We start from the raw sequence: 26,669 nt of genomic DNA, 5'->3' as shown, positions 1-26,669 counted from the left end.
ATTAATGTCTAAATAATCAAATTAATTACCACACTAATTAATTTAAAAAATAATAAACAAATACGTCACCAAATTTAAAAGTTTTAACATTTGAATTTTGCGCGCCAATTTTTTTAAACTGGCGCCTCTGCAGTTATTTTTTAAAATCATTCAAAATGACTGACGTTATTCTGGAGATCATGATTATCCGAAAATTCTAACCCTAATTACATGTTATAAGTAACGCTTTATATTTTTATAGTCATACATTTAAATAAATAATACATATATATTATTTATATCACATACAAATTTCGTTGTTATTAACTTTCAACTGTGAATAACAATAATTAATATTTAATTTTTACAATTAATTAAATAAACCGACAAGTGTTTATTTATTAATTACAATGGTAAGTAATTACTTCAATTAATTAATTAATTCATAAATCATAAATTTTGTTTTTCTTTCAATGAAAATTTAAATAAAAAAAATAATTAAAGTCAATAATTTTATTTTAATTGTCCAGAAAAATTAAAAAAAAAATTGATAGTTTCTGTCAAAATTAAAAATTTTTTTTTACAATTAATTGCGAGGACTTTTAATTAGGACTCGATAATTTTTTTATTTCAAATCAGAGTAAAAATCTCATATTTTTTTCAGTTTCGTAATCAGTATGACAGTGACGTTACTGTATGGAGTCCGCAGGGACGTTTGCACCAGGTCGAATATGCTATGGAAGCTGTAAAACTTGGATCAGCAACTGTTGGTTTAAAAAATAAAGAGTACGCGGTTCTCATTGCTCTGAAACGCGCGTCCTCGGAATTGTCTGCTTATCAAAAAAAAATAATACCCATTGACAAGCATATGGGAATAAGTATCGCTGGTTTGACTGCTGATGCACGAATGTTGAGGTACACTTCATTTTAAATAGTTTTTACATTTTTTAAATATTGCGCGGGAATTTTTAAATTTTTTGAATTATTTATTTATCATTTTTTTATATTTCGAGCTCTAGAGCCTAAACTATTAGATTTATATAAAAATTTATGAGGACCTTTTTTGTAGGGAATTTAATTTCCTACAAGAGTGTCTCAGTACATTTTTATCGTAACTCTGATAGTTTAGCCAGAATTTTAATTTCAAAATTCAAAAAAGTGGAACTCGTTACAGAAAAATTATAGTAATTTGGAAGTATGACTTTAAATTAATATTCCGAATAGAATATCGATTGTACGGAAAAAGTCATGGGAACCTTTTTTGTAGAGAATTTAATTCCTTACAAAAATGTCCTAGTGCTTTTTTATCGTAACTTTGATAGTTTAGCCAGAATTTTGATTTAAAAATTCGTTCAAGCGGAATTCGTTACAGTAAATTAGATTAATTTGAGAGTATGACTTCAAATTAATATTCCGACTAAAATATCGATTGTACGGAAAAAGTCATGGGAACCTTTTTTGTAGAGAATTTAATTCCTTACAAAAATGTCCCAGTGCTTTTTTATCGTAACTTTGATAGTTTAGCCAGAATTTTGATTTAGAAATTCGTTCAAGCGGAATTCGTTACAGAAAATTAGATTAATTTGAGAGTATGACTTCAAATTAATATTCCGACTAAAATATCGATTGTACGGAAAAAGTTATCAGGACCTTTTTTATAGAGAATTTAATTTCCTACAAAAATGTCCTCGTGCCTTTTTATCGTAACTTTGATAGTTTAGCCAGAATTTTAATTTAAAAGTTGAACTGAATGAAAATCGTTACCAGAATTCATAGAAAGTTTTGGAGTCAGACTTTAAATCACTATTCCGTCTGAACTATCCATCGTACAAAAAAATTTATCCTCACCTTTTTTAAAGAGAATTTAATTCCCTACAAAAATGTCTCAGTGAATTTTTACCATAACTCCCATAGTTCGCCCAGAAATTCCCAATTCCGTATAGTTTTCAAAAATTGATTTCTCTAATCACTAATTAATTGCCAATTAATTATCAATAAAAAAATTTTAAAATATTCCAGCCGTTACATGAGAACAGAATGTCTGAATTACAAATATTCACATGATGATCCACTTCCAGTTGGACGATTAATATCAACTTTGGGTAACAAAATGCAAACTTGCACTCAGAGATACGACAGACGTCCTTATGGTGTCGGTTTACTTGTTGCTGGCTTTGACGTAATTATACTAATTAATTAATTAATTAATTACATTAATCATTTTTTGAAGGACAAAAAATTATTAGTCAATTTTTTTCAAATAAAAAAAATTTTTTTCTAATAAAAAATTTTTTTTACTTCAATTAATTAATTAATTAATTAATTAAATTTTTTTTTTTTTTTAATTAAGGATCAAGGACCTCATATTTATCAAACATGTCCATCAGCAAATTATTTTGATTGCAAAGCAATGGCGATTGGATCACGATCACAAGCCGCTCGTACTTATCTCGAAAAACATTTAAATGAATTTTTAACTTGTGATTTAAATGAATTAATTAAACATGGATTACGTTCATTACGTGATACTTTACCTAATGAAGTTGATTTATCTATCAAGGTAATTTTTTTTTTTTTTTTTTTAATTACTTAATAATTTATTTATTAATTTAAATTTAAATTTTTTTGTAGAATGTATCGATTGGAGTAGTGGGCAAAGCTCACGCATTTGAAATCTTATCGGAAGAAAGTACTGAGCGTTACTTGGGAGAAATTGAGGGAGATGAGAAACGCGGTAGAGCTGCTGCTGCAACTGCTGGTACGAGTGCCGATGATGACAAACCGCCTCAGGATCCGCCAGCTGATGAGGCTCAGCCACGCGTAGCTGTCGCGATGGACACGGAGTGAATTAATAAATAAGTTTATAAAGTTCTTAAGTACATGATTAAATTTTTTTTTCTAAACATTGATTACTACAATTTGCATTTTAAATTACTGTGTAATTGATTTATAATAAATAATTGCATTGTCTATGGTAATTAATTTTTTAGGTAATTGTAGAGGGCAGGGGTGGAAAGGTCGTGGGCAGGCGAGTAAAATGAGTGGTCACATGACTATGATTGTAGAAAATTTTTTTTTGATTATTTTCGGTCTGATTCTTGAAAAAAAATTAAAAAGTTATATTTTTTTTTTAAAAGTTATCTTCCGGGTACTCAAACTTCTCAAAATTTACTCCCAAATCCACCCCCAGGATCAAAATTCCAAAAAATACTGAATTTTCCAAAAATACCATCTTACCTCACTTACAAATTTCCTAACCCAAACCTAGTCTTCCGGGTACTCAAACTTCTCAAAATTTACTCCCAAATCCACCCCCAGGATCAAAATTCCAAAAAATACCGAATTTTCAAAAAAATCCCATCTTACCCCACTTACAAATTTTCTAACCCAAACCTAGTCTTCCGGGTACTCAAACTTCTCAAAATTCTCTCCTGAATTCACCCCCAGGATCAAAATTCCAAAAAATACTCAATTTTCAAAAAAACACCATCTTGCCCCACACATATTTTTTAACCCAAACCTAGTCTTCCGGGTACTCAAACTTCACGAAATTACCTCCTGAATTCACCTACAGGATCAAAATTCCAAAAAATACTGAATTTTCAAAAAAATACCGTCTTACCCCACACGTATTTTCTAACCCAAACCTAGTCTTCCGGGTACTCAAACTTCACGAAATCACCTGCTGAATTCGTTCCTCCATCAACTTTTTCATTCCCCCCAACTCCGATAGAAAAAAGTCTCCAATTAACCACACCCGAATTTCTACTTTCCAATTACAAAACCAGCCGCTTTTAAATAAAAATAATTTATTTGTCTCAACAATTACAAAAATCTCGACAGTTTAAATCCACTAAACTAATAAATTTAATCAAATAAAATTTCAAACATTAACATCTTCAATATTGCGACTTCGCTGCTTGATAATATTACCCAGGTAAAATTCACCGGCTCTGTAAGAAGATCTGACAAGTGGACCACTGGCGGTATACAAAAATCCACTTTTATTTCCAAAATCTTCCCAGTGTTTAAATTTTTCCGGTGTCACGTATTCAATTACTTTCAAATGACGTTTCGTCGGCTGCATGTACTGGCCCAGAGTCAGTGCGTCGACTCCAACAGATCTTAGATCTTTAATTGTCGTCATTATTTCTTCGTCAGTTTCTCCGAGGCCCAACATTATCGATGACTTTGTTATCAAATTTTCGTTTAATTCCTTCGCCATTTTTAAAACTTTCAACGACTGTCTGAAAATTTAAATCAAATTTTAAAATTACTCCCCCCTCCAACTTAAAAAAAAATTTTTTTATTTGAATCTGATGATTTTGAGGGTTTAAAAAAAAGTCCGCGGGAATTTTTTTTAAATTTTAAAATTTAAGCTGAAGCTTTAGAACTTGAGAAAAATAAAAAATAAATTTGAATTTTTAAATTTACTTGTAATTCGCGCGTCGATCGCGTACGAATGGCGTCAGGCGTTCGACTGTTTCGATGTTGTGTGCAAAGACATCTAATTTTGAATCGACGATATTTTGTATACATTCTTGATTTCCGCCAAAATCTGGCACCAGAGCTTCTACTAAAATATTGCTCCTAATTAACAAAAATAACTAATTAATTAATTTGACTGCAAAAAAAAAATATCAAAAAAATTTTTTTTTCTTACCGATTTTTTAACTCTTTTATTGTTGCTGCAATATGATTCGATCCTCCATCGGGTAAATCTAAAAAAAAATAGAAAATATTTTAATAAAAAAATTTAAGCAAAAATTTGTATGAAAAATATGAACTTTAAAATTTTATTAAAACATTCAAATTCTGGCTAAACTATCAAAGTTACAATAAAAATGTACTGAGACATTTTTGTAGGGAATTAAATTCTCTATAAAAAAGGTTTCCATAAATTTTTTCGTACAATCGATAGTTTAACCATAATAACAATTTCAAGTCATACTCCAAAATATTCTCCCATCCAGGGTGACAAGTTCCATTTAATTGAACATTGAAATTTAAATTCTGGCTAAAATATCAAAGTTACGATAAAAACGTACTGAGACATTTTTGTAGGGAATTAAATTCTCTTTAAAAAAGGTTCTCATAAATTTTTCCGTACGATCAATAGTTTAACCATAATAACAATTTCAAGTCATACTCCAAAAAATTTTACCATCCCGGGTAACAAGTTCCATTTAATTGAACCTTTAAATTTTAATTCTGGCTAAACTATCAAAGGTACGATAAAAATCTACTAAAACATTTTTGTAGGGAATTAAATTCTCGATAAAAAAGGTTCTCATAAATTTTTCCGTACAATCGATAGTTTAACCATAATAACAATTTCAAGTCATACTCCAAAAAATTTTACCATCCCGGGTAACAAGTTCCATTCAATTGAACATTTAAATTCAAATTCTGGCTAAACTATCAAAGTTACGATAAAAATGTACTGAGACATTTTTGTAAAGAAATAAATTCTCTATAAAAAAGGTCCTCATAAATTTTTCCGTACAATCGATAGTTTCACCATAATAACAATTTCAAGTCATACGCCAAAAAATTTTACCATCCCGGGTTACAAGTTCCATTTAATTGAACCTTTAAATTTAAATTCTGGCTAAACTATCAAAGTTACGATAAAAATGCACTAAGACATTTTTGTAGGGAATTAAATTCTCTATAAAAAAGGTCCTGATAACTTTTTCCGTACAATCGATATTTTAGTCGGAATATTAATTTAAAGTCATACTCTCAAATTAATCTAATTTTCTGTAACGAATTCCGCTTGAATGAATTTTTAAATTAAAATTCTGGCTAAACTATCAAAGTTACGATAAAAATTTACTGAGACTTTTTTGTAGGAAATTAAATTCTCTATCAAAAAGGTTCTCATAAATTTTTCCGTACAATCGATAGTTTAACCATAATAACAATTTCAAGTCATACTCCAAAAAATTTTACCATCCCGGGTAACAAGTTCCATTTAATTGAACCTTTCAATTCAAATTCTGGCTAAACTATCAAAGTTACGATGAAAATGTACTGAGACATTTTTGTAGAGAATTGAATTTCCTAAAAAAAAGGTCTTCATAAACTTTATCTCAAACTCAATATTTTAGGCACAGTAACAATGTATAGATAAAAACTCATTTCCTATCAACATTTTTTTTTATAATTAAGAAAAAAAAAATAATTATAAATAATTAAAAAAATTATAATTACCATCACGATCGACGGATGTAAGTACAATATAATCAACACCCCATTTAGCAACAGCAATTGCTGTATTAACCGGTTCCTCGGGATTTAATGGCGGAGGCGCCCGTGCAGTTTTTATAGAACAAAATCTGCACCCACGTGTGCAGGTGTCACCCATTAGCTATTAATTAATAAATTAATCAATAAATTCAGTTAGAAAAAGATTTTTTTAATTAAAAATTAGAATAAATTAATTACCATAATTGTTGCTGTGGATGTTCCATGCTCGCCACCGCCCCAACACTCACCAATATTTGGACACCTCGCTTCCTCACATACTGTCGCTAATTTCGACTCACGTAATTGTGATTTTAATTGGGCATAATTTTCTCCCATGGGAATCTCGCGTTTCAACCACGGGGGCAATCTCAGTCGTGACTTATCATTTTTGTCTAATTTCAATTTCCCATCGTACTTGGGAATTTTTTCACTTAAAAAGTCCTCCAAATTAGGGCCATTGTTTAATTTATCTTTGAAAGTCGTTTCTTCTTTAGAATAATTTTTAACCTGAAAAATTAATTTTATCATCACACAGAATTTTTTAGAAAAAAATGACTGAGATTTCTGTGATCTAGATAAAATTCTGCGTTAAATGAGTACCAACAACCCTACTTTTGAAAAAAGTCCACGTGCGTTAATTAAACCGGTAATTAATTAATTAACGACATTAATTTTCACATACAATTAAATATACCGATGTGGGTACTCGATCTACTCCTCATCAAATTCTCTATCCACCCACGCATTTTTCAAATTTTAAATTTCAAAAAAATTTATCTATTGACCATTTCACCCCGCATTTTTTTTGGTGTCAAAACTCTGTCATGTGGGTACTCAAACTTCATGAAATCTCTCTCTGAACTCAACCCAAGGCCCCAAAATTAAAAATTTACAAATTTGGTTACCCGAGCACCGTTTTACCCCGTATTTTTTTTGTCACCGAAACCCCGTCATGTGGGTACTCAAACTTCGTTAAATTTCTTACTGATTACTCCTAAGATATTCAAAACCTCATGAACTTGAACCCTGGCTGAAAATTTGTCATCATTACCCAGCATGAATTTACAAGAATTTTCCATTTATTTAAAAAAATTTATCATCTCGCCCTCAATCTCCCATAGAAAAGGTAAAAAAAAAATACTTACACAGCCAAGTGATAAGTTGATATTTTTAAAATTTCCACTGCTAATTTTTCTATACATTTTAAAAATGAAATATAAACAAGTTTTCTTAATTACTCAATAAAAATTGAATTTCTTTGTTAATAAATTGACACTTTACATAATTTTATTTATTTTTACATCGAAAATTTTTTTTATAAATAAAATATTAAATATACACAAATATATACATATATATTAATTACTAGGTTATCGCACATTAACTGAAATTACGAAACTTCGCTGTTTATTTTAACATGTGATCGATACGTCATTACTATTATCATTATTTTTCAATCAAAAATACCCACACACCTTCAAAGATGCCGCCCTCTTACATTTTTATTTCGCGCGCTTTTTTGAATTTTTAAATAACCGCGCAAATAATTTTTTAAACCGCCATTTTAATTTACAATTAAACAATAACTGATATTTATATACAAGACAATTCATATAATTAAAATTATCATATCTAGATATTTTGCGAGAATAAATATAAGAAATATGAAGAGTTAATTGATTTTAAGACAAACCCGAGGTACGCGGATCGAATCCTGTCGACGGTTTTAAAAAATTTTTTTAAATAAAACTAAACATCATATTATATGTCGTATATATAATATACATATATATATATATTATAAGTCTATTACATCGGGTATATAAATATAATCCATGTTTTTTCTATTATTTTTGGCTTTTAAATGACCAACTTGGACATATTTGGCTGGTTTTACTCCATTTATTTGACATACTATTGGATTTCCTCCACAAGTATTCTCCAAACAAAACTGAAATGAAATTCATATATATACATATACATATATTTATATATATACATATTAGGGTGTGTCATTTTAGGGCAACTTTTTTTTTCAACGCCCATTTAAATAAAATGGAAAAAAAATTTAAGTTCGGAATTTTGTACCTCGGCAATGGCTCATTGTACAGATAAGGAGAGGATGTGATTTCGTAGGGGATTAAACGCGTACAAAAAAAGTCTGTTATCATTTTTTGATAAATCCATCTGTTGAAAAGTTATTGGAGATGGAAGTCAAATTTCCAGTAAATTTCTAGATCTTTTTACTTTTCCAGCGAAACTATCAGACTTATCACAAAATGTCATAAGATCTTTTTTGTAGACAATTTTATTCTCTACAAATTATCTCTGATAAAGTTTTTTAAAATTCCGCATTTTTTTCTAGTTATTTCTATTTTAATACCAAGCTCTTAAAAAAAGGAGTGTTCTGATCGATTTCAGAAGCTGGACATTAAAATGGAAATAACTAGAAACCAATGCGGAATTTTAAAAAACTTTATCAGTGATAATTTGTAGGGAATGAAATTGTCTACAAAAAAGATCCTGTGACATTTTGTGATAAGTCTGATAGTTTCGCTGGAAAAGTAAAAAGATCTAGAAATTTACTGGAAATTTGACTTCCATCTCCAATAACTTTTCAACAGATGGATTTATCAAAAAATGATAAGAGACTTTTTTTGTACAGCGTTTAATTCCCTACGAAATTACATCCTGAACTTATCTGTACAATGAGCCATTGTCGAGCTATGAAATTCCGAGCTTAAAGTTTTTTTTCCATGTTATTTAAATAGGAAATCAAAAGTCACCAAGAGGCAGCTCTTAATATTAATATTAAGGGCTCCAATTTTACCAGGCATTTTATTTTACCTTCTTGCAAGTACAGAAGCTAGTAGTACGTGAAAAAAAAAAACCCTAAAATGATACCCTAATATATATGTTATACTTATTTACTTACTTTGTTGTGTTCAGCTAAATCTTTAGGATGGCAATTTAATTTTCCGTGACTTATGTTGCGACTTTGTTGACTCAATTCATCGAAAACTGTCTCATATGTAAATTTAACCGAACATGTATAAGAAGAATTTTCACGTTTACTCTCCGTTATTCTTGTTATCAGACATTTATCATAATTTATATGATGGCACTTACTCGCTATAGGTATGGTAATTTTTTCGTTGTTACCGAACAATATTGACTTTTTTAGCCCAATCAATGCGATATCTGGCTCAGAGCTGTTATATTTTTCAGCAAAATTGTAATAATATATATAACGCATTTTAAATGACTTGCGTTTATTAATAGCTTCTTTAACCTTACCCGATTCGTTACCGACTCTCTTTTCGTTTTGATTTAATGACGGTGATTTAGTTATGTATATAACTTTTTCAGATCTGTTGTAATCACCGAGAACAGAAATTCCAAATTCATTATAATGTGATATTCTGAAAATTATTTTATCAGTGTTATTATTTATTTTATGCGAAAATTTATATAAATTTTTGTAGGAAATTTGATTCGCTACAAAAAATGTCCTTATGAATTTTTATGTTAAGTCACTACTTAGCCCGTAAAGGGAAAAAAACGTTTATTTGATCCAAGAAAATTTAAATTGCTGCCGAAAAAAAAATTCTTGAGTCAAGAAAAACTTTTTGTTGGAACAAAAATACTTTTTTTTATGGAATTGAAATTTTTTGATTGAAGAAAAATTAACTTAAGTCAAGAATATTAATTTTTTGAAACAAGAATAATTAACTTGAGTCGACAAAATAAATTCTTGAGTCAAAATAAAAATTATGTGAAACAAGAAAAATTATTTTGAGTCAAGAAAATTAATTTTTTAATGCAAGAATAATTAACTTTAGTGGCAAAAATTAATTCTTGAGTTAAAATAAAAATTATTTGAAACAAGAAAAATTAACTTGAGTCAAGAAAATTAATTTTTCAATACAAGAATAATTAACTTAAGTCGACAAAATAAATTCTAGAGTCAACAAAAATTTTTTGTTGGAATAAAAATACTTTTTTTATGGAATTGAAATTTTTTGATTGAAGAATAATTAACTTGAGTTGACAAAATAAAATCTTGAGTCAAAATAAAAATTATTTGAAACAAGAAAAATTAACTTGAGTCAAGAAAATTAATTTTTTAATGCAAGAATAATTAACTTGAGTCGACAAAATAAATTCTGGAGTTAAAATAAAAATTATTTGGAACAAGAAAAATTAACTTGAGTCAAGAAAATTAATTTTTTAATATAATAATAATTAACTTGAGTCGACAAAATAAATTCTTGAGTCAAAATAAAAATTATTTGAAACAAGAAAAATTAACTTGAGTCAAGTAAATGAATTCTTCAATACAAGAATAATTAACTTGAGTCGACAAAATAAATTCTTGAGTCAAAAAAAAATTTTTGTTGAAACAAGAATATTTTTTTTTTATGGAATTGAAATTTTGTGATTAAAGAATAATTAATTTGAGTCAAGAAAATATAAATTCATATTGGAAAGATGAAATTCTCAAGCAAGTAAAAAAAAAATTGATTAAAATTTCTAGAAAAATTAAATTGAAAACGTAAAATGACTTTATTGAATTAAGAAAATAAAAAAATCGTAACCAAGAATCATAATTTTGAAATAAAAAATTTCATGACTAAAATAATTTATTTTTCGTACAAAAACTAAACAAAAAAATAAAATAAATAAATAGTTAGAAAAAATATATATAATTACACGTCATGTATACAAGCAGCACTTGTTAGAACTAAATACGGTTTTAATAATGACCCAGTGCAGTAATGATATTGAAATTCACCATCAAGGGGTTCAAAATCACTGTCAGTATTACGAACCGATATTTCAATTACAACAGTCCATGAATATGCCCAAATGTCAAATATTTTATAATCACGCGTTTCATTTATTGTTTCATGCTCAACCTGATACACACTTCCGTCATCATACAAATTATTTGATATTATTAATATATTTATAGATATCAAACATATAATAAATAATTTTTCCATTTTTTTTTACTTTTCTACACACAGTTTATTATTTTATTTTTAAATAAATATATATACTGTATATATGGTTGTTCAAATTTTTAGTCATTTATTTTAGATAAAAAAATATGTGATAAAAAAATATTTATGATATTAAAAAGTCATTAAGACGCTCAACAATATATATATATATATATAGATAAGTATTGAAGTACTAAATATATGTATGAGGTAATATGGGCACACTAATGTATATATATATATATATATATATATATATATTTGAATTGTGGAATTGATAGAGAATTAAAGGCCCTTTAATATGAGTACCCACATGTCATATTTATTTTTAATTAAAATATGTATATATTTAAAAATATATAGATATATATGTAGATCTTATAAATTATGGAAAACCAACTACAGCATGTTGGTATTCATTTGAATGTGCATCGAATTTTAAGTATATATATATATATATATATATAGAGAGAGAGAGAGAGAGAGAGAGAGAGAGAGAAATCAACATCTATTTACTCAACTAACAATTGACATAAATTAACAAATTATTTATTTATTTTTTCTTATAAAATAACATATATATTAAATTTACATAGTAATAAATATTAAAACAATAAATTTAAAAAATTTGATTGAAAAAATAATTTTCATATATATAAATATATATATATTAGGGTTTGTCATTTTAGGGTTTTTTTTTCAACGTCCTACTAAATTCTGTACTTGCAGGCAGGTAAAATAAGATGCCTGGTAAAATTGGAGCCCTTAATATTAATATTAAGAGCTGCCTCTTGGTGATTTTTGATTTCCTATTTAAATAACATGGAAAAAAAAAACTTTAAGCTCGGAATTTCATACCTCGACAATGGCTCATTGTACAGATAAGTTCAGGATGTAATTTCGTAGGGAATTGAACGCTGTACAAAAAAAGTCTGTTATCATTTTTTGATAAATCCATCTGTTGAAAAGTTATTGCAGATGGAAGTCAAATTTCCAGTAAATTTCTAGATCTTTTTACTTTTCCGGCGAAACTATCAGACTTATCACAAAATGTCACAGGATCTTTTTTGTAGACAATTTCATTCCCTACAAATTATCACTGATAAAGTTTTTTAAAATTCCGCATTGTTTTCTAGTTATTTCCATTTTAATGTCCAGCTTCTGAAATCGATCAGAACACTCCTTTTTTTAAGAGCTTGGTATTAAAATAGAAATAACTAGAAAACAATGCGGAATTTTAAAAAACTTTATCAAAGATAATTTGTAGACAATAAAATTGTCTACAAAAAAGATCTCATGACATTTTGTGATAAGTCTGATAGTTTCGCTGGAAAAGTAAAAAGATCTAGAAATTTACTGGAAATTTGACTTCCATCTCCAATAACTTTTCAACAGATGGATTTATCAAAAAATGATAATAGACTTTTTTTGTACGCGTTTAATCCCCTACGAAATCACATCCTGAACTTATCTGCACAGTGAGCCATTGCCGGAGTATGAAATTCCAATCTCAAATTTTTTTTCCCATTTTATTTAAATGGGCGTTGAAAAAAAAAGTTGCCCTAAAATGACACACCCTAATATATATATATAGATACATATATAAATTTACAATTTTTATTTGAAATTTACATAAATTCTTACACTTAAATCTCCCAGGATAATAAATATATAAGATCAGATATGATCTATATATAACTATATATGAGCTCACATAATCATATATATCAATGCTATGCCATATACATTTTTCGTAACATCATATATCAACATATATGATAATATCATATCAAACATGTTATGAATTAATTTGAGTATTCTATTTATATATATATAAATGTATGTGTATGTGTATATATTTATATATTTACAATGGTGTTTAGATGTTGACTAACATCATTATAATGTAACGATTGGCCTACAGGAATAATAGAAGTATATATAGGTATTAACGTTCTGGATCCGTCCTCATTCAAAAATCGACGATATTTTGATATGAATCCAATTAATACTAATGTTCTTGAATCTTTCAATTGACAGCTTACTGGACTCCCGGAATCGTACTGTAATTAGTGTATTTATATCATTGTTATTGTTTTTAAATATAACTTTTATAGTAAAGGGAATTAATCAGTTTTTTTTTGGGAACGCAGCGTTTTTTGCGACTGGGATAATTTGCTGATAAATTGAGTAAAAATAATTTATAAAAAATGAAATTGAAGCTTCAAGTCTAAGCTTTGAGGCAGAATAAAAAAAAATTGAGCTAAAAAAAAATTAGCAGTAATTAGAGGCCATTAATCGAAGCTTCGAATTAACGGAACTCGAGGCCCGGAGAAATCGAACTAAGAAATTTTTGATATCTCGGTTAAAAATGGTCGTAAAAAAAAAAATAAAAAATGAATTTGAAGCTTATAACGAACCCTTTTTGACGCTGTACGAATCAAAACCAAAAAAAATTTTTTAAGACACTATTTTAACGAACAAAGTTACGAACTAATTTCCCAGCGGTAATTTCGGTTGTTTATTAACGCGATTAACGGACCATAACTACAGTAAAAAATTTTTTTAGCTCAATTTCTTTGGTCACATCTTAAAGCTTAGCCTTCAAGCTTCAATTTGTTTTTTTTTAAATTATTTTTACTCAATTTCCCGCCGTTTTATTCCGGTTCCCGCAAAGAAAGCCGTTTTCCGCAAAACAACCGAGACTGCAAAAGTCCTCTATCTCTCCTCGACTTCCGGAAATGAATTACAGACTGATTAATTCCCTTCACTCCGATTAATACAATTAATGAACTTAGTGCTTACAAATCCGCCTTCGTCATCCTTCGACGTACAATTTAATTTATTTCCCTCATTGATATATAAACATTCTACTGGAACTATATGTTTTCTTTTGTCACGTGTAATAGAAGTTAATATGCAATTTTCAAAATCAATGCTACCGATTATCGATTCATTTGCTGAATTTATTAAATGTAGTTGATTATTAAAAAAAATCGGCCAGTAAAGAGTTAGTAACGCATAATCCAGTTTTGTCCTATTGTATTCTTTTTGCCAATCATGATAACTTACATTAGAAATCGAATGTATATTTGTTAATTTCAAACCAGTTTCTAAATTCAAAAATGTCGCGCCGTATACTTTTATTATCGTATTACCTGCGAATGGACTTGTCCTGTAAAAAAAAAAATAAACTTCAATTATTGTCATTATTTCGGTAAATTAAGTAGAGTAAAAGCTAGAGAATTTCATTACAAGTAAAACAAGTACCCACATGACGGTGTTTAAAATTTAAAACAAATTATTAATTAGTTCATTAATGACTTCATTAATTAATCATTATTTTTAAATATAGTCATGTGGGTACTCATTCAACGGGAAATTGTATCAGAAACTCATAGCACGTGTTCATTTTATTAAAAAAAAAATTTATATAAATTTTTTTTTGAGTTATTATTAAAATCTTTTTTTCGATAAATCGACTATAGTACAGGGTAGAGAATCTCATTTCAAGTAAAACAAGTACCCACATGACGGTGTTTAATATGAAAAAAAAAATCATTAAACAATTTATTAATGATTTAATTAATGAATCATTATTTTTAAATATAGTCATGTGGGTACTCATTCAACGGGAAATTGTATCAGAAACTCATAGCACGTGTTCATTTTATTAAAAAAAAAAAATTTATATAAATTTTTTTTTGAGTTATTATTAAAATCTTTTTTTCGATAAATCGACTATAGTACCGGGTAGAGAATCTCATTTCAAGTAAAACAAGTACCCACGTGACGGTGTTTAAAATAAAAAAAAAATGATTAATTAATTTATTAATGACTTCATTAATTAATCATTATTTTTAAATATAGTCATGTGGGTACTCATTCAACGGGAAATTGTATCAGAAACTTATAGCACGTGTTCATTTTAATAAAAAATAAATTTATATAATTTAATTTTTTTAGTTATTATTATTATTATTATTATTATTTTTCGATTAATTGACTATAGTACTTGGTAGAGAATGTCATTACGAGTAAAACGAGTACTTACACGATGGTATTCAAGGTTAAATAAAAAATGATTAAGTAGTTAATTAATTCGTTGATTAATTAATAATTATTTTTAAATATAGTCATGTGGGTACTCATTCAACGGGAAATCATATCAGAAACACGTGTCATATATTTATTTCATTATAAAAAAATATTTAAGAGACCAAAAATAGAAAAAACTTTTTTATTAACGATTAATTACTAAATAAAATTAACCAACGATAATTTTTTTAAAATATAGTCATGTGAGTACTTATTTTACAGGAAATTTTATAAAATACCAAAAAATTATGTTTTTTTTTGTAATAAAAAAAAAAAATATATCTTGTTCATTAGATTCAATCAACAAACAAAGGTATTTAATTTTTTTTTTTTTTGTTCTTCTGACTTATTATTATCTCCAAAGTATTTTTTAATGGCCTGATTTAGAGATGAAATAAAAAAAATCGTCAGTGTCAAAAGTTTTTTTTTTTTATTATTTTAAGTATAAAATATTTAATATAATAAATATTCACTGTATTAATTATATATCAAATAAATTGTGACGAAGCAGACATTAATTACTCCAATTATAATTTTAAAACCACATGGATTTAAAAGTCATGCCGAAAAAATGAAAATAACTTTTAAATTACAGCACTTGCGTTAAAATTACTCATGACCTTTTCTTTAGCCAATGAAATTCCCTATCCAACCATTCATCCATTTATCCGTTATTTCAATTACTTGACCCTCTATTCAAATTTTTAAAACCGCGAAATTAAGTCGCGGGATGAAAAAAAAAATTTATGTGAACTAAAAAAATTCATAGCGTCCAAACTATAAAATTTTCAAAAAAAGTCAATGAGACCTTTTTTGTAGAAAATTCAATTTCCTACAAATTCGGTTTTATACATTTTTCTGTTACTCTAATACTTTGGCCAGTATTCAAATTTCAAAGGCACAAAAAATAAGTCCACGAAATTTCTTGCAAAAAAATTCATAATTTAAAAAAAATTCATAGCGCCTTCAATTTTGATTTTAGAGAAAAAAATAAAGAGACCTTTTTTGTAGGTAATTAAATTTCCTACAAGAATTATTCTTATCATTTTTTATCTCAGGCCATTAGTTTCCGTGTTATCACGATTATAAATCCGGAACTCAGTTTGGGAAAACAAAATAAAATTATTTAAAATAAATATTAATAATTATTGTTGTTATTATTACCTGTTTAGACATTCAGCGCTAGTAAGTACACCTCGTTCATGTACCAGTGAACCGAGACAATGATAAACAGTCTTCATACTAACCAAATTACGTTCAATTAAAATATCAACTGTCCAATCATGATTCCATCTTTCATATTGGTCGAAATGAATGCTTTGACTTGTTACAAAAAATGAATCCACTGTGTGCTCAAATATAAATATTATTGATAATAATTTATAAAATTTCATTTTTAATTTTTACTGAAATTTAAAAAAGATTTTCCCTCTTTTTTTTAAATTAAAATTTTCAGTTGAAATAACGTAAATTATAAAAATGTACTTAGAAAAAAAAAATTAAAAAATTTTTTAATCACTGTGTTGATAATTAAACTGGCGCACTGCGCAGTCTTGCTTCCACGTTTTATATTTAATAATAATTATTTTTTTTTAATAGTAAGTGTAATACTTGTGAGAAGTTAGTGGGTATTGATAAAATAAAATTAAAAAAATAATAATAATAAAATAGAGTAGAAAAAAAAAAAGTCGACTAATGTCTTATTAATGATGGTATTAGATTAAGTATTTTTTTTTTTTGTTATATATTTTTTATGTTAAAGAATAAATGGATTTTTTAAAAATATTATTTGGGGGCGATTTTAAAATTACGTCGACTATATTTTATTGTTAAATTATTTATGGATGGTAATAAAAAAACGTCGGATGGTTTTATTATTAAAAGTAACTCTGAGGAATTTATTTAAAATAAATTTATTATTATTTTATGTTTTATATATTTTTTATTAATAAATATATATATTTATCGGTTAGTGAGCCGATGGAGAATAATTATATGAAATAATAATAGTAATAATAATAATAATTATGTAGACTGTTAATAACGATGAGAGATTTAATTGTCTTTGAGTAAATAAATAATTAGGGAGGGACAATAATTAAGCTGCTGTATGGTCAGATATGAGGTTGCATCGGTAAAATAAATTTGTCGGACGGCGACCGCGGATTTTTAGATTAACAATAAAATATTTGTAAGGAGGCGCAATCACGCGGCTCGCGGGTTAATAATTTTTTCATACATTTAAAGTAATAAAAAAAAACTAAAATAAAATAAAATAAAATAAAGAAAAAAAAAACTAAATTAGCGTGTCCAAGGTGACTATTACGATAAGAGATTGTTGGAGTGTCTATCGCACATGAGATTGTCTTTTAATAAACCACTTTATCGATTTATAATCGATATTGTAATAATGATAATAGCGATCGGTCGACGAGCAATTATTTATTTGATAATTAAAATTTATTTTATACGCACTATTAATTTATCATGCGTACATTCAACATTTCAAGTATTTATTCAATCGACCATTTTTATTTATTATTTTATTTATTTTTATTATTTCGCTATGGAAAATTTATAAACCACAAGTTCATTAAATGCTTTAATTATTTATACCCTTAAAATTTATTTAATTTTTATTATCGATCGGTGATCTTGGCCATAAATAAAATTTAAAATTTATCAAAATAAAAATTAAATCTGAGCATCGAAAAAATGGTAAAATCATCACCGATGACTTTGAACTCAAATTGTGGACGAAATATTGAATTTATAAAAAAATTTACTGATACCTTTTTTTTAGAAAATTCAATTTCCTATAAAATCGTTGCTATCACTTTTTACCGTATCTTCAATAGTTCGCTCACAATTCCAATTTTAAACCTCAAAACTCCAAAAAATGAATATACAGCAATTAATAATTAATTAACAATAATTATTATTAATAATTAATTCTTAATCATCAATTAGTAATCAAATTTATAAATTCTACATAATTTTTTACCCTCACAGTTTTTTATCCAAGCCCGCGCTTCAAATGAAAATTTAAAAATTCAAAAGTTTTAAATTTTCCCGCCAATAAATTGGCAGCCATTTGAATTTCCTCTTGTCAACTTCAAGAGCCCGGAAACATAACCATTAATTTTCTTTTGCACAACACATGCATAAGTACACACTAATTATATTAATGAATAATAATAATTAATATTTTTTAATTTAAATAATAATTAATAACAAAAAATCATTTAATTTATTTCTTTAAAAAAAATAGTTTAAAATGTGTCGCAGTAACGTTTTTATTTAAATAACAAATTTTGACAGTTTGTTGTAAAAAAAAAAATAATTAAAATAAAAAAAAGTTAATTACAAAAATGCTTCCAACAGAAATATGGATATTGATAATAAATCACATAAATGATCCATGTGAATTAATGAATCTGCGATGTGTGTGCAAAAAATTTAATAATCTTGTAGAAACGAAATTAATAAAATTAAAAGTATGGGAAAAGTTGTGCTTAGAAAAAAATATTTTACCATGGAAAGATCATATCGTAAGAACTAGATTCCCAGGAGTTGTAAATAATGATCATTTTTTATTAAATTTACATCAGCGGACTTGGAAAAAAATTTACTGCTCCTATAAAAAATGGTCCGTTGTACCCGAACTTGAATATAAACACATGACCTGTGACTATGGTGATAAATTTCTTGGTGAAAATAATAACAATAATGACCAGTCATTTATTACATGCACTGGCGTTTGGAGTAAGTAATTTTTTTGTAGAATTCTAAATTTCAAAATTACATTTAAATTTAAATTCAAATTTTTGTAGAAAATCATCTGGCGGTGGGCACGAGCAATGGATACATTTATTACTGTACTGTCAATCATGACAAGCCGCTAAGAAAAATGTTCGTTTTGAACAACGAGGAGGCGTTGATGCAAATTCATTTTTGGTATACAGGTAAAGTTGGTAGAGGTCATCGGGGTTCGGGTTTTGGGGATTGAGAGTACGGGGAATGAATTGGGAAGAGAATTTGCTGGAGTTTGAGTACCCACATGACTATGTTTTAAAAAATCAAATTTTTGCGGGTAAAATGGGACGTCCCATTAATTGACCGTCCCACGAAATAACTAGACCACTAATTAATGCCCCGTCCCATTAATTAATTGACCGTCCCAATGATTATGTGTTAGTAAATTATAAACCTATGAATTGTCCCATCGCCCTACTAAATAATTAATTGACCGTCCCACGAAATAACTGGACCACTAATTAATTGGCCGTCCCACTAATTAATGCCCCGTCCCATTAATTGACCGTCCCAATGATTAACTGTATTATTAATTTCTAAACCTATGAATTGTCCCATCGCCCTATTAAATAATTAATTGACCGTCCCACGAAATAACTGGACCACTAATTAATGCCCCGTCCCATTAATTAATTGACCGTCCCAATGATTATGTGTTAGTAAATTATAAACCTATGAATTGTCCCATCGCCCTACTAAATAATTAATTGACCGTCCCACGAAATAACTGGACCACTAATTAATTGGCCGTCCCACTAATTAATGCCCCGTCCCATTAATTGACCGTCCCAATGATTAACTGTATTATTAATTTCTAAACCTATGAATTGTCCCATCGCCCTATTAAATAATTAATTGACCGTCCCACGAAATAACTGGACCACTAATTAATGCCCCGTCCCATTAATTAATTGACCGTCCCAATGATTATGTGTTAGTAAATTATAAACCTATGAATTGTCCCATCGCCCTACTAAATAATTAATTGACCGTCCCACGAAATAACTGGACCACTAATTAATTGGCCGTCCCACTAATTAATGCCCCGTCCCATTAATTGACCGTCCCAATGATTAACTGTATTATTAATTTCTAAACCTATGAATTGTCCCATCGCCCTATTAAATAATTAATTGACCGTCCCACGAAATAACTGGACCACTAATTAATGCCCCGTCCCATTAATTAATTGACCGTCCCAATGATTATGTGTTAGTAAATTATAAACCTATGAATTGTCCCATCGCCCTACTAAATAATTAATTGACCGTCCCACGAAATAACTGGACCACTAATTAATTGGCCGTCCCACTAATTAATGCCCCGTCCCATTAATTGACCGTCCCAATGATTAACTGTATTATTAATTTCTAAACCTATGAATTGTCCCATCGCCCTATTAAATAATTAATTGACCGTCCCACGAAATAACTGGACCACTAATTAATGCCCCGTCCCATTAATTAATTGACCGTCCCAATGATTATGTGTTAGTAAATTATAAACCTATGAATTGTCCCATCGCCCTACTAAATAATTAATTGACCGTCCCACGAAATAACTGGACCACTAATTAATTGGCCGTCCCACTAATTAATGCCCCGTCCCATTAATTGACCGTCCCAATGATTAACTGTATTATTAATTTCTAAACCTATGAATTGTCCCATCGCCCTATTAAATAATTAATTGACCGTCCCACGAAATAACTGGACCACTAATTAATGCCCCGTCCCATTAATTAATTGACCGTCCCAATGATTATGTGTTAGTAAATTATAAACCTATGAATTGTCCCATCGCCCTACTAAATAATTAATTGACCGTCCCACGAAATAACTGGACCACTAATTAATTGGCCGTCCCACTAATTAATGCCCCGTCCCATTAATTGACCGTCCCAATGATTAACTGTATTATTAATTTCTAAACCTATGAATTGTCCCATCGCCCTATTAAATAATTAATTGACCGTCCCACGAAATAACTGGACCACTAATTAATGCCCCGTCCCATTAATTAATTGACCGTCCCAATGATTATGTGTTAGTAAATTATAAACCTATGAATTGTCCCATCGCCCTACTAAATAATTAATTGACCGTCCCACGAAATAACTGGACCACTAATTAATTGGCCGTCCCACTAATTAATGCCCCGTCCCATTAATTGACCGTCCCAATGATTAACTGTATTATTAATTTCTAAACCTATGAATTGTCCCATCGCCCTATTAAATAATTAATTGACCGTCCCACGAAATAACTGGACCACTAATTAATGCCCCGTCCCATTAATTAATTGACCGTCCCAATGATTATGTGTTAGTAAATTATAAACCTATGAATTGTCCCATCGCCCTACTAAATAATTAATTGACCGTCCCACGAAATAACTGGACCACTAATTAATTGGCCGTCCCACTAATTAATGCCCCGTCCCATTAATTGACCGCCCCAATGATTAACTGTATTATTAATTTCTAAACCTATGAATTGTCCCATCGCCCTATTAAATAATTAATTGACCGTCCCACGAAATAACTGGACCACTAATTAATGCCCCGTCCCATTAATTAATTGACCGTCCCAATGATTATGTGTTAGTAAATTATAAACCTATGAATTGTCCCATCGCCCTACTAAATAATTAATTGACCGTCCCACGAAATAACTGGACCACTAATTAATTGGCCGTCTCACTAATTAATGCCCCGTCCCATTAATTGACCGTCCCAATGATTAACTGTATTATTAATTCATAAACCGATGGATTGTCGCATCGCCCTATTAAATAATTAGTTGACCGTCTCACTATTTAATGTCACGTCTCATTAATTAATTGACCGTCCCAATGATTCTGTATTAGTAATTCCTAAACCTAATAATTGTCCCATCGCCCTACTAAATAATTAATTGACCGTCCTACGAAATAACTGGACCACTAATTAATTGGCCGCCCCACTAATTAATGCCCCGTCCCATTAATTGACCGTCCCAATGATTAACTGTATTATTAATTTCTAAACCTATGAATTGTCTTATCGCCCTATTAAATAATTAATTGACCGCCCCACTAATTAATGCCCCGTCCCATTAATTGACCGTCCCAATGATTAACTGTATTATTAATTTCTAAACCTATGAATTGTCTCATCGCCCTATTAAATAATTAATTGACCGTCCCACGAAATAACTGGACCACTAATTAATGCCCCGTCCCATTAATTGACCGTCCCAATGATTAACTGTATTATTAATTCATAAACCTATGGATTGTCGCATCGTCCTATTAAATAATGAATTGACCACCCCACTAATTAATGCCCCGTTCCATTAATTAATTGACAGTCCCAATAATTAATGACCCGTCCCAATAATTAATGACCCGTCCCAATAATTAATGACCCGTCCCAATAATTAATTAGCGGTCCCACTCATACACTAACCGCCTAAAAAATTAATAAACTGTTCCATAAATAAATTAACCCCCTCACTAATTAATTAACCGTCCCATTAATTGATTAACTGTCCCAAGAGTGCAATTAACTGTCCCACTAAAATGTAGTCATGTGACCACTCATTTTACTCGACTCCCCACCCTCTTTTCAGAAAACATTCTCATTTTACTCCAAGTAAAAATTTTTTTTTTCGCAGATACCAAAAAATTATTGATGGCAACTCTATCAAAAAATTATAATTTAAAATTTTGGGACATCGACAAACGTCAAATTATTGAAACACGATCATTTTTAGCCACGAATATCTGGTAATTAATAATTCAAAATTACTTAAATTTACTTAATTAAAAAAAAATATTAATTAATCAACAGTGTTGGATTAACGCATCGTTTTTTTTCCGAATGGAATTGTCGTATAACTGAACACGAATGGAAGCCATCAGGTCTAGAAGTAAAACGTTCATTTGATTTTTGTTGCCCGAACCATGGAGACTGTACTCGTAAAATATTAGCAATGTATCACGATGATAAGGGAGTGAGTAAACTTATGAATTACAGGGTTCTTATATTAATTAATTTATTTATAAAATCTTGCAGTTAATACTCAAGGCATTGGCAGACTATATATTCATATTTACATACACAATAGACTTTTTAGAAAGTGGAAAAAGAAACATTACAATAACAGAATTTTATAAATTACATCCTGAGACCATGGATACAAGTGATTTATTGATTCGATATATTGCTATCAGTAAAGTAGCGTTCATTGCCAATAACAAACACTTATATATTTTATTTGACGGACTTGGAATTAAAATGACTGATGAGAATTATAGTACCCGTGGTCCTTACAGAAAATTTCAAATTCCTGTGACATCGATTTATATGCATTCGAATTTGATAATCATGGGTCTCAATAATGGTAAGATTTATATATTTATATAAATATATATACATTCATCTATATGTAAAATGGAGTAGCTAAAATTATAGAGAAATTCATGCACTTTAAAACGAGTACCCACATGATATGTTTATTTTTTATATTTTATAAAATTTATATATATATATATATAAATATATGACTTGAATTTTGAAAAATATATGTAGCATGTGGTTACTCGTTTTAAAGGGCATGAAATTCTCTATTGTATGACACTCATGAATATATATATATATATATATATATATATATATATATATATTTATATAAATGTATATACATTTATATATATGTAAATTTGAGTAGGCAAAATTATAAAGAATTTTATGCCCTTTAAAACGAGTACCCACATGATATGTTTATTTTTCATATTTTATAAAATTTATATACATATATTATTATATGACTTGAATTTTGAAAAATACATATAGCATGTGGGTACTCGTTTTAAAGGGCATGAAATTCTCTATTTCATGACACTCATGAATTTATATGTATATATATTTTTATAAATATATATACATTCATATATATGTCAATTGGAGTACGTAAAATTATAGAGAATTTCATGCCCTTTAAAACGAGTACCCACATGATATGTTTATTTTTCATATTTTATAAAATTTATATACATATATAAATATATGACTTTTGAATTTTGAAAAATATATATAGCATGTGGGTACTCGTTTTAAAGAACATTAAACTCTCTATTTTATGACACATGAATATATGAATATATATATATATATATATATATATATATATATATATATATATATATATATATATATATATCTTTATATAAATATATATACATTCATATATATGTAAATTTGAGTATGTAAAATTATAGAGAATTTCATGCCCTTTAAAACGAGTACCCACATGCTATATTTATCATTCATATTTTATAAAATTTATATACATATATAAATATATGACTTTTGAATTTTGAAAAATATATATAGCATGTGGGTACTCGTTTGAAAGGGCATTAAATTCTCTATTTAATGACACTAATGAATATATATATATATATATATATATATATATATATATATATATATATATATATATATATACTTGTGTACATAAAAAATAGAGATTTTAATGTCTTTAAAAATGAATACCTACATGCTATAATAATTTACTATATTTAAAAAAAATATATACAGAGGAATATATATATGACATATAAATTTTCGAAAAATATATATAGCATGTGGGTACTCATTTTAAAGAGCATCGAATTCTCTACATTGTTACGTGTTTAAATATATACATATATTTATACTCAGCATGAATTCTTAATTACAGGAAATTTGTGCCTCAAATATTTCAATGAGTGTAAAGACCTGGACACGGTAAATTTTCGCCTTGAATTATTTAAAACAATAAAAATTGACACGAAGCCAATTATTTCATTGAATATTACCGATTTCAATGGTACTCCATGTATTATCGCAAGTACTGAGAGTACTTTACATCTGTTACATTACTCAAAGCCATCAAAAGTATAAATTATTTATCGATAAATAATTTGCGTAATTACAAATAACTTTTATTTGTATATTTCGAAATTACCGACTTTGAATTAAATAAAAAAAAAATAAATAATAACAATAAATTTTTGAAATTAAACGGTAATTAAAATTGTATAAAATGTATTTGAATATTTATTTTTTTTCTATTGTTTATATTAAAAATTTCGAGGTAAAAAAAATAAATAGAAATGAATTAAATAAATATAATTGTTTTTTTTTTTTTAAATTTAATTTAGAATTTGAAAATTTTTTTGGCTTATCAACTTTTAAGCTGAGATAATTTTTTTATTTTCATATTTTCCTCGTGATTTATTATTTAAACCCTTGAAATTTATCGGCGGGAAAATTTTAAACTTTTGAATTTTTAAATTTTCATTTGAAGCGCGGGCTCGGATAAAAAACTGCGAGAGTACAAAATTATGTAGATTTTTAAATTAAATTACTAATTGATGATTAACAATTAATTATTAATAATAATTATTGTTAATTAATTATTAATTGCTGTATATTCATTTTTTGGAGTTTTGAGGTTTAAAATTGGAATTGTGAGCGAACTATTGAAGATACGGTAAAAAGTGATAGCAACGATTTTATAGGAAATTGAATTCTCTAAAAAAAAGGTATCAATAAATTTTTTGATAAATTCAATATTTTGTCCACAATTTAAGTTCAAAGTCATCGGTGATGATTTTACCATTTTTTTGATGCTCAGATTTAATTTTTGTTTTGATAAATTTTAAATTTTATTTATGGCCAAGATCACCAATCGATAATAAAAATTAATTACATTTTAAGGGTGTAAATAATTAAACCATTTAATAAACTTGTGGTTTATAAATTTTCCATAGCGAAATAATAAAAATAAATAAAAATGGTCGATTGAATAAATACTTGAAATGTTGAATGTACGCATGATAAATTAATAGTGCGTATAAAATAAATTTTAATTATCAAATAAATAATTGCTCGTCGACCGATCGCTATTATCATTATTACAATATCGATTATAAATCGATAAAGTGGTTTATTAAAAGACAACCTCATGTGCGATAGACACTCCAACAATCTCTTATCGTAATAGTCACCTTGGACACGCTAATTTAGTTTTTTTTTTCTTTATTTCATTTTATTTTATTTTAGTTTTTTTTTATTACTTTAAATGTATGAAAAAATTATTAACCCGCGAGCCGCGTGATTGCGCCTCCTTACAAATATTTTATTGTTAATTTAAAAATCCGCGGTCGCCGTCCGACAAATTTATTTTACCGATGCAACCTCATATCTGACCATACAGCAGCTTAATTATTGTCCCTCCCTAATTATTTATTTACTCAAAGACAATTAAATCTCTCATCGTTATTAACAGTCTACATAATTATTATTATTATTACTATTATTATTTCATATAATTATTCTCCATCGGCTCACTAACCGATAAATATATATATTTATTAATAAAAAATATATAAAACATAAAATAATAATAAATTAATTTTAAATAAATTCCTCAGAGTTACTTTTAATAATAAAACCATCCGACGTTTTTTTATTACCATCCATAAATA

At 27.9% G+C, this 26,669-nt stretch overlaps 5 protein-coding genes across 5 annotated transcripts; 2 read left to right on the top strand and 3 right to left on the bottom strand.

Annotated features, from left to right (window-relative positions):
- Window positions 1-183: 183 nt before the first annotated feature.
- LOC130663671 (proteasome subunit alpha type-1-like) lies at window positions 184-2,949 on the top strand. Its single transcript, XM_057463038.1, has 5 exons — window positions 184-392; window positions 644-894; window positions 1,999-2,158; window positions 2,330-2,539; window positions 2,611-2,949. Exons 1-5 carry the CDS (start codon window positions 390-392, stop codon window positions 2,824-2,826), a joined length of 840 nt encoding a protein of 279 aa, XP_057319021.1. The 5' UTR covers window positions 184-389; the 3' UTR covers window positions 2,827-2,949.
- Window positions 2,950-3,771: 822 nt separating this feature from the next.
- On the bottom strand, window positions 3,772-7,523 carry LOC130663633 (lipoyl synthase, mitochondrial). Its single transcript, XM_057462979.1, has 6 exons — window positions 7,377-7,523; window positions 6,430-6,738; window positions 6,196-6,352; window positions 4,643-4,700; window positions 4,414-4,569; window positions 3,772-4,226 (listed from the first exon to the last, which is right to left on the bottom strand). The coding sequence occupies exons 1-6, from the start codon at window positions 7,431-7,433 to the stop codon at window positions 3,863-3,865; spliced, it is 1,101 nt and encodes a 366-aa protein (XP_057318962.1). The 5' UTR covers window positions 7,434-7,523; the 3' UTR covers window positions 3,772-3,862.
- Window positions 7,524-7,726: 203 nt separating this feature from the next.
- On the bottom strand, window positions 7,727-11,237 carry LOC130663653 (uncharacterized). The gene is made up of 3 exons (XM_057463015.1): window positions 10,945-11,237; window positions 9,167-9,653; window positions 7,727-8,182 (listed from the first exon to the last, which is right to left on the bottom strand). Exons 1-3 carry the CDS (start codon window positions 11,235-11,237, stop codon window positions 8,030-8,032), a joined length of 933 nt encoding a protein of 310 aa, XP_057318998.1. The 3' UTR covers window positions 7,727-8,029.
- Window positions 11,238-11,920: 683 nt separating this feature from the next.
- Window positions 11,921-16,642, bottom strand: LOC130663695 (uncharacterized). The gene is made up of 3 exons (XM_057463108.1): window positions 16,500-16,642; window positions 14,043-14,412; window positions 11,921-13,300 (listed from the first exon to the last, which is right to left on the bottom strand). The coding sequence occupies exons 1-3, from the start codon at window positions 16,574-16,576 to the stop codon at window positions 13,097-13,099; spliced, it is 651 nt and encodes a 216-aa protein (XP_057319091.1). The 5' UTR covers window positions 16,577-16,642; the 3' UTR covers window positions 11,921-13,096.
- A 1,846-nt stretch (window positions 16,643-18,488) lies between these two features.
- Window positions 18,489-25,301, top strand: LOC130663605 (uncharacterized). The gene is made up of 6 exons (XM_057462918.1): window positions 18,489-19,100; window positions 19,169-19,300; window positions 22,808-22,919; window positions 22,984-23,146; window positions 23,209-23,536; window positions 24,878-25,301. Exons 1-6 carry the CDS (start codon window positions 18,707-18,709, stop codon window positions 25,078-25,080), a joined length of 1,332 nt encoding a protein of 443 aa, XP_057318901.1. The 5' UTR covers window positions 18,489-18,706; the 3' UTR covers window positions 25,081-25,301.
- Window positions 25,302-26,669: the final 1,368 nt, after the last annotated feature.

The sequence above is a fragment of the Microplitis mediator genome, chromosome 1, assembly GCF_029852145.1.
Source record: "Microplitis mediator isolate UGA2020A chromosome 1, iyMicMedi2.1, whole genome shotgun sequence".
In the NCBI taxonomy this organism is placed as follows: Eukaryota; Metazoa; Arthropoda; class Insecta; order Hymenoptera; family Braconidae; genus Microplitis; species Microplitis mediator.
This window is presented reverse-complemented; position numbering and strand designations above follow the sequence as displayed.

Coding starts and splice junctions, on each gene's coding strand:
- LOC130663633 (XM_057462979.1), bottom strand. CDS start 7,433: ATGTATAGAAAAATTAGCAGTGGAAATTTTAAAAATATCAACTTATCA. Junction 4,570..4,642: donor ATAAAAGAGTTAAAAAATCG/GTAAGAAAAAAA, acceptor TTTGTTAATTAG/GAGCAATATTTTAGTAGAAG. Junction 4,227..4,413: donor GATCGACGCGCGAATTACAA/GTAAATTTAAAA, acceptor TTAAATTTTCAG/ACAGTCGTTGAAAGTTTTAA.
- LOC130663695 (XM_057463108.1), bottom strand. CDS start 16,576: ATGAAGACTGTTTATCATTGTCTCGGTTCACTGGTACATGAACGAGGT. Junction 14,413..16,499: donor AGCGCTGAATGTCTAAACAG/GTAATAATAACA, acceptor TTTTTTTTACAG/GACAAGTCCATTCGCAGGTA. Junction 13,301..14,042: donor AGGATGACGAAGGCGGATTT/GTAAGCACTAAG, acceptor CACTAATTACAG/TACGATTCCGGGAGTCCAGT.
- LOC130663605 (XM_057462918.1), top strand. CDS start 18,707: ATGCTTCCAACAGAAATATGGATATTGATAATAAATCACATAAATGAT. Junction 19,301..22,807: donor AATTCATTTTTGGTATACAG/GTAAAGTTGGTA, acceptor TTTTTTTCGCAG/ATACCAAAAAATTATTGATG. Junction 23,537..24,877: donor AATCATGGGTCTCAATAATG/GTAAGATTTATA, acceptor TCTTAATTACAG/GAAATTTGTGCCTCAAATAT.
- LOC130663671 (XM_057463038.1), top strand. Junction 895..1,998: donor GCTGATGCACGAATGTTGAG/GTACACTTCATT, acceptor AAAATATTCCAG/CCGTTACATGAGAACAGAAT. Junction 2,159..2,329: donor TACTTGTTGCTGGCTTTGAC/GTAATTATACTA, acceptor TTTTTAATTAAG/GATCAAGGACCTCATATTTA.
- LOC130663653 (XM_057463015.1), bottom strand. CDS start 11,237: ATGGAAAAATTATTTATTATATGTTTGATATCTATAAATATATTAATA. Junction 9,654..10,944: donor GCTGCTTGTATACATGACGT/GTAATTATATAT, acceptor AATAATTTTCAG/AATATCACATTATAATGAAT. Junction 8,183..9,166: donor ATTTAGCTGAACACAACAAA/GTAAGTAAATAA, acceptor ATTTCATTTCAG/TTTTGTTTGGAGAATACTTG.